The 11949-nt window shown below is 61.0% G+C and overlaps 1 protein-coding gene across 9 annotated transcripts in view; it reads left to right on the top strand.

Annotated features, from left to right (window-relative positions):
* The window catches only part of RIPOR3 (RIPOR family member 3), a 74614-nt gene that overhangs the window by 42318 nt on the left and 20347 nt on the right, over positions 1-11949 (top strand). For all 9 annotated transcript variants that reach the window (XM_070589446.1, XM_070589442.1, XM_070589444.1 and 6 more), the window contains exons 2-3: positions 2003-2121; positions 10370-10516. In XM_070589446.1, coding sequence (XP_070445547.1) covers positions 2012-2121; positions 10370-10516 — 257 coding nt within the window. In that variant the 5' untranslated portion in view covers positions 2003-2011. The remainder of the gene's footprint in view (positions 1-2002; positions 2122-10369; positions 10517-11949) is intronic.

Raw genomic sequence — 11949 nt, 5'->3', positions numbered from 1 at the left:
CAGCAGTCACACTCGCATTCCAAACCTGGCTCTGCCGCCTCCCCGCTGGGCTCTTGGACTCGTCGTGTCACCTCGCTGAGCCTCAGTTTCCTCAGCTGTGGAGTTAGGTTGCAATGGCCCCCATGCCTAAGAGGGCCGTGCGGCTTCACTGAGCTGGCTGACACTGAGCGCCGAGCATGGGGCTGGCTCAGTGACGAGCACTGGGTACATGGGGGCTCTGCCACCAGGCTGCCTCAACGTCCCCGTCCACACACAGGGCGCAGCTCATGGGTTTATAGCGTGTGACAGTCCCTGGCCCTGGTGGGCACACAGCAAATGCTCGCCAGCAGCCCGTCAGGGCTGGTGGTCGCTCCCTGGCTCGTCCACTCAGCAGCTCCCCCGGGGCTGGGGTCTGGCCGGCCAGCAGCCCAAACAGCCGCCTCTTCCCGTCTCTTCCGCGTCCTGTGCTCTCAGCACATCGTCCCGTGGTCCTTCCCTGAATTTCCATTCCACGGACGTGGTCACTGAGGCCCCGAGCCGCTGAGAGGCACAGGCACCGCCGTGGTCAGAGCCAGGCCAGCCTTTGTGTTTCCCTCACCCGCCTGCGTGCAGCACACGTGGGGCAGCGGGGCGGGGGCTGCACCCATCTGCGGGGGCGGGGGGAGCAGAGTGAGGCTCTGGAGCCTAGGGCCGGGGCTGACTGCGGACCAAATGCGGGACTGGACTCCGGAGGGACGAGGCTTGAAAGAGAATGTCGCTCCAGGCAGAGGCCCAGTGTGAGCAAAGGCGTGGGGCCTGGGTTCAGCGGCTGGGTGAGGGGACGTGGAAGGCAGGGGCCTCGCCAAGCGGGATGACAGCGACGGAGTTGGGGGGGTGGAGATTCTTTACGGGTTGGGCCTGGGCAGTGGGGTCCCTGGCATCCTTGGACCGACTCCACCCTGGCTAGGAGCAAGGTAGGAAACTGTATCAGCAGAGATTCAGGTTAGATATGGGGCGAACTTTCCGATCGTCCATGATGGAAGACGCTGGGTGACATTCCCAGGGGATGGGGTGGCGTTATTCCAATCTAGAGGTGGTTTGGAAAAAGGAAAAGACAGCCAGGTTCTGGGCTGGCCTCTTCGCAGCCCAGGTCGGAGGCGGGCCATGGATCAGGGGCTTCTGGAAACCCTTAATCGGCAGCCCGGCCTCATGCGAATTGGGCTTTGTCACTCCCTGCTCAAAACCCTCCATGGCTCCCAGTTGCCCTTGCTGAACTGCAAGGCCAAACTCCTCCCTGGAGCCACCAAGGCGCCCGTGACCTGTGCTGCGCTGACCTCTCCAACCTCACCCGGAGCCATGCCCCAATCCACTGAATTTCCTTCTTTTTCTGGATTACACCATGTCCTCTGCACCTCCAGGCCTTTGCCCATACTGTTCCCTCTGCCTTAGCTACCCTTCCCTTCCCTTCCCTTCCCTTCCCTTCCCGTCTCCCCTCCTCAGCCTTGCCTTCTCAGCTCCTGGTCACCTCCTCCGTGGCTGGGTCCGGCTCTCCCTGGGCTCCCCCATCACTTCCCCATCGACTCCTTACTGCAACTGCCTAGGGGCTGGACCAGGAGCCCTGGAGGGCAGGGACTCTGCCCGCCTTGCTCAGTGCGCATCCCCAGCACAGTGTCTGGCACACAGCAGGTGCTCAGTGAGGTGGGGGGGGGGTCACTGGCAGAGAGGAGCAGCCCAGGGGGAGGTGAGAAGACCTGGGTTCAGGAGGCGCTGTTTCCAGCCGCACGAGCACTCAGCATCGCTCAGGCATTAAGGACCCGAGCGCAGAGTACCGAGACCTGGGTTCCAATCTCGCTCCTGCACTTGCCCCAGGCAGGGTCCCTAACCTCCTTGAGCCTCAGTTTCCTCATCTGTGAGCTGGGACAGCACTGGCCAGCCCCTCTCTGGGGCTGCTGTGAGGACCTCGGGCCCGTGGTGGCGGGTGGGCGGCCGGGGTCGGCACCCGCCCGGCGACATGCGAGGCTGACTGTCTGTCCTGTCCCTGTAGGTCACGGCCATGTCGGTGAGGGTGCGGTTCCTGTCCTCGGGGGACGCAGGGGCCGTGGGGGTCGTGGGCCGGAGCGCCTCGTTCGCAGGCTTCAGCAGCGCACAGAGCCGCAGGATCGCGTAAGTTCTGCCCGGGCCGCGGGGGCGGGGCTGGTTCCAGGGCCGGGCGGGGACGCAGGGACATCCTCCTCCCACTGCCAGGCTCCCTGAGCTCCCTCTCCTGCCAGGCCTGTAGCCCAGGACACGGGGTGCGTGTGTGTGTGCGTGTGCGTGTGCATGTGCGTGTGTGCGTGTGTGATGTGTGAGAGAGACTCAGTGTCAGGAGAAACCTGTGATTTCCTCGAGACCTGAACAGGTGTCATCTCGCACGCTCCTGCAGTCGGTCCCAGGAGTCGATCTGTCTGAGCTTATCAGACCCACTTGGTAGACCAGAAAAGCGAGGCTCAGAGAGGCGGAGCCGCTCACCCAAGGCCACACAGCAAGACTGGTTCAGAGTGGGAGCTTAGTCTCTGAGGGGTGGGGTTGGGATGGAATGTTCTTCCTGTTGGACAGAATGCTGTGACCTGGGGCAGGTGACTTCACCTCTCTGGGTCTCGGTTTCCTCACCTGTGAATGAGGATCACGAACGGCCTTCCCTCTCGGGGTTGTCATGAGGGTGTGACGAGGTGACACGTGACAAGCACTGGCACACGCCGGCGCACAGCAGGTCCTGTGGGAAGTTTCCAGAGGGGGAGGAGCCGCGTCCGTGGAGCCGGGCTGGGCCGGGGCTGGGCCTCCGGACCCGAGCTCACGACCACCCACCGTGTGTCCTCCAGCCGCAGCGCGTCCCCGGCAGGCAGGTTCAGGCCCGCTCAGCCCAGGCCCGCCTGGCACCCTGGCTCCAGCACTTCATGTCGGGCACTGCACAAGCCCCTGGGGCACCACCTGCCAGCTGTCAGGCCTGGGGAGTCGCAGCCCCTCGGGCACCCTGAGGGCCCGAACACCCACCTGTCCAAGGAGAGCAGGGCGCAGAACCTGGTGGTCAGTGAGTCAGTCAACAACCAAATCTCATCATGGCACTCCCTGTCTGAAACCTCCAGAGGTGCCCATCTCACTTAGAATACGATCCAGGCCCCTTGTGTGGCCTTACAGCCCCTGTGAGCTGGCCCCGCTGGGCCTCATGTTTAACCCTGTGCTTTAGCCACGTTGCCCTTTCTCCCCTCTGGGCCTTTGCACAGACCGTGCCCTCCACCTGGAGCTCTCCCACTCCTCTTCCCCTGGCCAGCTCCTGCTTAATCTTCTCTGGGACTTAGCCTCAAGGCCATGTCTGGGGAGGACCCCTGGAGCCCCAGACCAGGCCTGGTCCCTCCTATAGCCCTTTCCGGGGGTTCAACAGCTGACAGTAGCCCCCCACCTTGATGCCTGGCCCTGCAGTCAGGCCTCTTCACTCTCCCACCTGGTCTCTGGGCTGCTCAGCTCCCAGCCTCACCTGGGAGGAGGGGCACCTCAGGAGTGAAATCCCGGAGTGTCCCAGATGACCTGAGGAGTCCCTAAGTCATTCCACAGAGACTTACGAGCACCCAGGCTCTGGGCACAGACCTGGGCCCCCCCTCCTGTCGGGGCAGAAATGAGCTGACAATAATGGAGATGGATTCGGCTGGTGGCAAGTGCTGTGAGGAGTCAGAACCGGGTGCGAGAGGGCAGCTCGATGAGGCAGGGAGCCTTCTAAGTGAAGGCCAGAGAGAAGAAAAGGAGCCGATCGCGTGCAGACGGGGCACTGGGGAAGCGTTCCAGTGGAGTGGACAGCAAGTGCAAAGGTCCTGAGGTGGGAATGAACTCTGAGGGACAGAAGTGGCATGCGGCTGGCTTGAGGGGCAGTAGAGAGAGAGGGAGGAGGGCCCTGCAGGGCCTCATGGGCCCCAGTGAGGACATTCACTGTGTGAGAGGAGCCACCGAAGGACTGAGGCACAGGAAACTGAAGCCCCGAACAGGAAGAAATTTGGCCAAAGCCCCAGAGGGAGTTAGTGCCCAGTGCCCCTGCCTCCACGCCTCCGGGAGGAGAATGTGTGACGCCACCGTGAGGAGGGCACACGGCGGGCCATAAAAGCTGCTGGGAGGGGCTGGTGACAGACCGGCCAGCCAATGATGCCGTTTCACAGCGGCCTCTTCCTGGGCTCCGTCGGGGTCTCCCACCCCGCGGGTCTGTAATCAGGGCTGCTAAGGACAGTTGTGCAGATGGCCTGGCTGAGGGGGGCATCCAGCCCACGCGACCCTCCCGAACTGGGCGCCCCGGCACAGAGCTGGTCCCCCTGGGGCACTTGTTCCCTGCGCTCTGGCAGCAGGGCAGGGGTCCACAGACCCCGCAGCCAAGGCCAGCTGCACGGGCGTGCGACCCCTGCGCTCACGTGGGGCCTGGGCTTGGATTTAACGCTCCACTGTCACCATCTAGAAATTCGCGCAAGTTTGAACAAAGAGTCCTGCGTTTTCCTTTGGGCTGAGCCTTAAGAGTTCTATAGCCGGTCCTGCCTGCATATCCCCTCCCGTCAGGCCTCTGGGGGCCTCTGGACTTCCTGCGTCCGTGAGAAATGTCCCCTCAGGCCCCACGGGGAGTTCTGCCCCGAATATCCCAAGGTGGGCCGCCTCCTGGATTCCTGGGGTCAGCTCTCGACGGAAGGAGAACAGAGGGGATCCGACCCCATGACACCAGGGCTCATGGGTCATCAGCAAGGCCAGGAGTCAGGCCCCGCCTCGTCTGTCCTCGTCTGAGAAAGAGGGCCCTGATGGCTGTAAATGTCCTGGTCACTCCTGGGGGCTCCTCCTCCTGGGGGCCCCCTCGGGGAATTCTGGAGGGTGCCTGGCCTGGGTGGGTTCTGAGGTCCCTGAGTGGCCACCATCTGGCCTCCACAGTCCCCTTGTCGGTGGGTGAGGGTGAAGCTGCCCATGAGGACGGGGAAGAAGCACGTCTATTTTTAACTTCCTGTCTCTGTCCATCTCCCTGGGGTCTGGACCCCTGGCTCTGGGGCGGGATGGCCTGGATTGGGTTTCAGGCCCCACCTTCTGGCCTTATTTGCCAGGTAATTCAAGCAGGCTGAAACGCAGCCACACAGCCAAGGCACTCAGCGGCTGGGGCGGGTCAGGCACAATAACCTTAGAGGGAGAGCAGGACAGCAGGGCTCCACTAAGCAGGTTGATGCCCGCTTTGTCCCTGGTCCCCGCCCCGTCCTGGTACCTGAAACCCCTTTGACTCTGGACAGAGCTGTTTATTCCACAAAGAATTCACTTGCGAAAGTAATCTGGTAGGGAAATTTTACACTAAGGTGTGAATGATTGCTACAATATGGCCATATATACTCAATATATAATGATATTTTATGATATAAGGTCATATATAATAAGATGCGCGGGGGAGGCGAAGAAGAGGCCCACCCTGATGCTTCCCATGCCACCCTGCTGACACGCGCGGCTGCCCTTAACCCCTTCCTGCCTCTCCTCAGCCAGGTCTTGCCTCCCCCAGGCTGTCAGGCAGGTGCCCTCCTGAACCAGGGGCCGCGTGCCACCTTGGGCTTCCTCCGTTGGGGTGGCTGGGAAGTGTGGGTGGGAAAACCAAGCAGCAGCCCTCGATTTTCCAGGAGAGGAGGCTGGAGACAGAGCACAGCGTGCGTGTGGAGCAGTGAGGGGCACAGACTCGGCCCAGAAGCCGATCACCGAGCCTCAGTTTCCCTGACTGCGGAAAGGGCCAGAGCTCAGAGACGGGCGTAAGGAGGAGCGGGCTAGCGCAGAGTAGGGCTTGAACCTTTCCAGGGCCACGCGCCTGACTGTCGTCCTCCGGCCCACCCAGGGCCACCAGACGTGGGGGAGCAGGCAGCTGACAGTGGCGTCGGCTGGAGTGCTGGCCTGAAGCTGTCCAGTCGGTCCTGGAGTTGTCCCACACCCACCTCCAGTCCCCACTGGAGACAAAGAGTTTCCCAACGACCCCGCCCGCGGGCCTCCCGTGAGGGTGGCTGCAGCAGGTCGCGTGTGCTCATCTGGAAGCTGGCGGGCAGGAGCTACTGAATATTTACAGGGTCCTCCCAGAGCCGGGGGAGCGCCCGCCCCCGGAGGCTGCTCCCTGCACCCCGTGCAACACCGCTCGCGCGCAGCCTGATTTCAGCATCTGGAGGCGGATGCCTCGCCTCCTTGGCCGGGTGGGCTTTGGGGCGCCACCACCCGCCCTGTCCTGTCGAGGCTTAGACCGGAGCCGGGCTTCCAGGCACAGCCGCAGGGGCGCGGAGCCCTGGAAGCCGGCAGGTGAGCGCGGCTGCTGCAGCCCCGGCTCAGCTGCCTGTCCACCCCGCGCGCCCGCAAGGACCCCGGCCGGCCTGGGACCCCCCTCTCCCCAAGCTGCGGCCCTGCTCGTCTCTGCCGGGCCCGCCTGGAGATGGCAACTCTGTGGAGGGCGTGTTCCAAGAGGTGGGTGATGTGGTCTCGGGGAGGGTGAGGGAGGAGGGAGCACAGCCCCTCTTGGGCTCTGGAAAGTGTCACTTGACATATAAGACGTGGCTAACAGCCCCAGCACTAATGAGGCCCCTGGCTTTGTGCCCAGTACTCCGTGCACAGCACCTTCACTTACTCATCCCCGGGCTGGAGGAGCCTTCTCCATCATCCTGTTTAAACTCGTTATTCCAACTCTATCGCTTTCCTCGGCACTAGGCACTATCTGATATATGGGTTTTTTTTTTATTATCTTATTTAACTCCTACATATATATCTCCCGTTCCCTTTGCTGGGCATGGCTCGAAGCCCTTACCACTTATTAACTTGTGTAACTCCCAAAGAACCCTTTCTCTGGCCCTCATTTTAAAGATGAGAAAACTGAGGCACAGAGAGGTTCGATAACCTACCCAAAGTCACACAGCTTGTAACTGGAGGAGCCAGAGAGAGACCCGGTGTCGGGTCTGGATCCTATGCTTGTTACGCTTCCCACGGTGGCCCCAGCTGGCACGGGAGCTCAGGGGGCAGGGCTCTTGTCTGTCTTGGTTGCTGTTCCCCCGCAGCCCCTGGAATGGCATCTGGCCCGCAGTAGCTGCTCAGTAAATACTTGCTGAGCAACTGACTATCTCACGACAGCTTCGTGGGGCTGACTAGGCCCCTTCTGCAGATGAGGAAACTGAGACTCCCCAGGTTAAGTACCTGTCACCTCTGGGGCTGGGGTTTGAGCGTGGGTGACTGGCCAGGAGTGTGTGTCCCACCAAACAGTGTGGGCTCCCAGCTTGGCGAGGTGCCTGAGGGTCCAAGGCAGGGTTCCAGGTCTTTCCCGGCTGCAGCATCCTCTGAACCCCGTTCTCAGCGGGCCTGGAATCCGTGTTCCTGGCATACTGTTGTGACACAGCCGAGCAGCCGTGTGAGGAACCCGGGGCTTGGGGCTCGGTCCCCATCAGCAGGGGCGGCCGGCACAGCTCCTCTCTACTGAGTGAACAGCAGGTGTCCGCGTCGGCGCGTGGAATGCGCAGCATCTGGCTGGGCTGGAAACACAGCCTGGCCACCCGAGGAGCCTCTCGGGGACCAGGGCGTGGTGGCGGCCCCGTGGCCCTTCTCCCAGGCCTGGCGAAGGAGCTGGAGCTGTGTCCTGCTTGCCCCCTCCTGGCTCTCCAGCCGGCGGTCCTCGAGGGTGGGACTCCGGCCCCTGGGCCCTCATCTCGGCGCCTGGCTCGGAGGAAGCCTGGGCCGGGTGTTCGAAGGAATGGAGGAGTCCTGTGCCCTCGATTTTAGGCCTCGAAGGGCAGCAGACTGTGATGGGCTCCCGAGGAGACCAGGAGCTGGGCTGCCAGCAGGAGGACGTCTCGGAGTGAAGTGGAAACGGTGAATCCCAGACAGTGGTCCTCAAAGTGTGATCCGAGGAGCGACAACATTGGCAGCACCTGGGAACACGTTAGAACCCTGTTTGGGGGATCAGTAATCTGAGTCTGACTAGTCCTCCAGGCGGTTCTGAGGACCCCGAGGGGATCCTGCCCCTGCGCCCCGCTGGGCAGTTACAATCCCAGGCTGAGGTCTGCAGACACTTGGGTTTGGATCCCTGCTCCGCCGCCTACGTGATCTGGGGCAAGTCACTTGTCTGAGCCTCAGTTTCCCTCCCTTGCCATGGGGTTAATAATACCTGCCTCCCAGGATGGTTGTGGAAGTTGATATTTATACAGAGCCCCAAGCAAGCGCCGGGCAACAGCAGACGCTCAGCGCGCACCTTCTCCTCGGGTTATCAGTGAGCTCCCCGGGCCCGCGGGCTGCGTGGTGGTGGCGGGTCTGGTGGCCCGATAGACATGGCCCGAGTTTAGTTTCTCTGCGGAGATGTTAGTTGTCACTGTCAAGGTCTTTGCCGCTGCATTTTCCCTGGGAGCTGACCCTCTCCTCTCCCCGCCCATCCTGGGGTCCCAAGATGGTCCGGCCCCTCCAGCATCTTCCCGCCTCTGCTTCAGTCAAGTTTGTGTCCGCTCCTCGTGTCCGCGCACGCCCGTCACACACAGACTCTTCTAGCGCCTCCTCTCCCCGCTTGCTCACTCTGTGCCCTGACTTGGAACACACTTCTTGGGGCGCACCTTTGGTTCTGCTCTTCCTTCCAGATCCAGCTGAGCACCGTGGGTCCCGGGATCTGTCTGCTCTCCGGGCCCCCTGGTGCGCTCTCTTTCCCTGTTCAGTTCAGCTGGGCGTTTGCTGAGCACCTACGGCTTCCCAGGCTGCGGGTGCAGGGAGGATGCAGACAGGCTGTGATTAGCATTATGAGAGCAAACATTTATGAAGCACCTAGAAAGTGCCCCCGTTGTCCAAACGTTTGACCTGGCATCTGAGAGAATTCCTAGCACCCCCCTCTGATGGAGGTTCCATGGTTTTCCCATTTGACAGATGAGAAAACTGAGGCTCGGTGGCGTGTTAGTGTAGAGGGGAAGTCCCTTTGACGAGGAACCCCCAAATACAGGGGCTTAAATGAGACGCTTATTCCTCCCTCTCTGCTGACAGCATGGAGCCGTGGGTGGCCTGCTCGCCAGGCTGTTCAGGGTCCTTCTTCCCCTCTTGATGCTCAGCCATTGCCGTGGGGCCCTGGTGCACGCGGTGGAAGCTGTGCACCAGGGGAGGACGGGGAGAGAACGGCTAGCAGCTCCCCTCTAAGAAACTGACCCAGCGGCGGGCTTTACGTGTCACTCCCTTGTCTCTTTTGTGAGAAGGCAGCCATGAGGCCACGGGGTCGGGGGGCAGTGTCTTGAGAGGATGAGATGGACTTAAACACGCGTGGCGGTGAGCGCAGGCTGCGCCAGCCAGCCCCGGTCCCGAGCTGAGGGGACAAGGTGCAGCATCACAAGACTCTAGAGGGGGCTTCGATGCCAACGAAACCAATTCCCTAGTGTAACGAGAGCACCCTGGCCCTGCACAACTGCGATCAATGCTGGAAGGCTGAGAGACACAGCTGTCCCAGCCGGGAGACATTAGTTCCTAGGATCATCCAGTCCACACTCTCAACTCCAATAGGCGTAAGCCAAAAAGAGAACCAAGTGGTATGTATCCGAAAGTCCATGGACACCTCTAGCTTCAGGCATAGCTGGATCCAGGAACTCGTCATGTGGATTTGGTTGGTCTCCACCTGCTTCTCTCCGTGTTGGCTCCATTCTCCCTACATGGTGGCAAAGGAAGCGGCCGGAAGCCCCGGGTGTGTGTTCCCTGAGATGAGACATGCTGGTGGGAAGAACCTCCCCCTCCAGTGAATTTGGAACCGAATTCCTGGCAGGGTTCCTGGCTGGACTTGTGTCCCGTGCCTCTCCGTGGGCCGGGGTACAATATGTTGACCATCCCAGGACTGGGACATGGGTGTGCCTCAGAATGCACATGTATGCGTGTGCGTGTGCGTGTGCGTGTGGTGATTTTTTAGGCCATCTCTCTCCAAACCACATGTATAAAGAGCAGCGTTGGAGAGGTGCCCCAGAGGAAAGTGAGGTGCTATTAACAGAGGGAGGGGGATGGCAGCTGGGCAGGCAAAGCCATTGGGTGCCCACCCAACGGGTACACCACAGGACTACGATTTGGCCTCCTACGTTGCTTTGCCTGCACAGACAGAGCATGCTGAACAGAGGACATTGGCATTTGGGCTGCTCGATTGTATTTCTCACTGTAAGTTAATTTCTCATATCTGGTTATTATTATTATTATTATTTTAATCCTCAAATCCAAGCCCTCATTTTACAGATGAGGAAACCAAGGCCCAAGGAGTTTAGGCAACTTTCTCAAGACCATGAAGCTTGGTGGCGATGGGGTGGGCCTGAGCCAGGTCTCCTGACTGCCTGGGGCTCAGGCCTCTGTTCCCAAAGTGCCTGCCCCTGGATGGGCTTTGTCCAGCCCGCTGCTCTGACCCCTCCATTCCTTCTCACAGAAAGTCCATCCACGGGAACTCAGTGAGATCTCGGATGCCTGCGAAATCCTCCAAGATGTACGGCACACTGCGGAAGGGGTCTGTGGGCCCCGACCCCAAGCCGCAGCAGGTGAAGAAGATCTTCGAAGCACTGAAGAGAGGCCTCAAGTAAGGACGAGTGCTGTTGCCTCTAAAAAGTGTGTTTTTGGGCTCACCTGCTTGCTCCTCTCTGCTTCCTCCTGGGGAGCGTGGTTGGGTCTTATCTGTAAGAGGCCACAGAGGGAGCTTCCAGTTATTCATTCAGTCAACAAGCATGTCCTGAGTGCAGCCACGTGCTTGGCCCCGTCCTTGGGTGCTGGGGACACAGCAAATACGGCAGGAGGACCTGGTCTCACGGAGCTTAGAGTGCAGAGGAGGAAAGGCAATAAAGAAGGAACATGATCAATAACGTAACTTCCACCAGCCCTGAGTGCAGTCAAGAAAGGTGATGGAGAGACAGCGCGTGGAAGGCCTGTCAGACAGGGTGGCCCAAGGAGACTCACTGAGGAGGTCCCGATGGTTCCTGAGACCTCAACAGTCTGAGAAGAAGCGTCATGCTGGCCTCTGGGGGACAAGCATCCTAGGCAGAGGGAACAGCAGGTGCAAAGGCCTTGAGGCAGGCGTGTGCACAGCAGCAGGAGGTCGGGGGGGCTGGATTTGAGTGAAGGGCAGACTGACTGAGCTGGACAGAGGCTGGAAGAGAAAGATTCAGTCACTCCCTCCATGTGTCTTAATTGAGGGCTTATGGAGTGCCAGGCGCGCAGAAACACAAAAATCCCTGACCCCTGGAGCTGGCATCCTAGTGGGGACAGACAGGGCCACTTTGGGATACATTCGAAGGTGGAGGGGACAGGATTGCCGGCGGGATGGGATGTGGGGGCAGGGGAGGGGGTAGAGAGGCTGTCCACGAGGAGAGGACAGGCGGTAGCTGGTACAGATCCGGGGACCGTGGAAGAGGTCTGGGCCCAGAGAGAAACGTGGTGAGCACAGCGGGGCCCGGGAGCAAGCTCGAGGCCTGGGCTGCGTGGCTGCTCACAGCTCTGTGCCTTCAAGTGCAGCATCCTTGCCTGACGCCGCCCCGCCTCCCTGGCCGTGCCGCCTGCGGCTCTCCTGCCAGAAGCCCCTGCACATTTCTCCTCCGTCCTGCCTCCTCCTCCCCGGCGGCGGTGCAGGCCACCTCCCCCGCCCCTGGTCTGCGGCAGCAGCCTCCTTGCTGCTCTCACAGCCCCCACCCCGCCCCTCCTCCCCCTGCCCCTCCCTCCTCTGCTCTAATCTCTTCCGTGGCTCCCTACTGCCCTTGGGGGGCATTCAGGGTCCTTTCTGACCTTCGACCTTTCTAGACTTTTCTTTCATCATTTACTGCTGTCCCCACCGGGCCTTAGCCTATCCGCAAATGTGCCTTGGCTCTTCCCGCATGAGTCTGTGCCTTGGTCTTGCGAAACAGCGCCCGGGCAGTGGAGAGTCGCGTCACGGGGGCTGCGGCTCCCCGGGTCTCTCATCCAACGCGCGTTTATTGAGGTGAATGCTGTTCCTTGCTCCTGGGGCACCCTGCCCTCCACCTC

Source organism: Equus przewalskii, chromosome 21, assembly GCF_037783145.1.
Source record: "Equus przewalskii isolate Varuska chromosome 21, EquPr2, whole genome shotgun sequence".
Lineage (NCBI taxonomy): Eukaryota > Metazoa > Chordata > Mammalia > Perissodactyla > Equidae > Equus > Equus przewalskii.
This window is presented reverse-complemented; position numbering and strand designations above follow the sequence as displayed.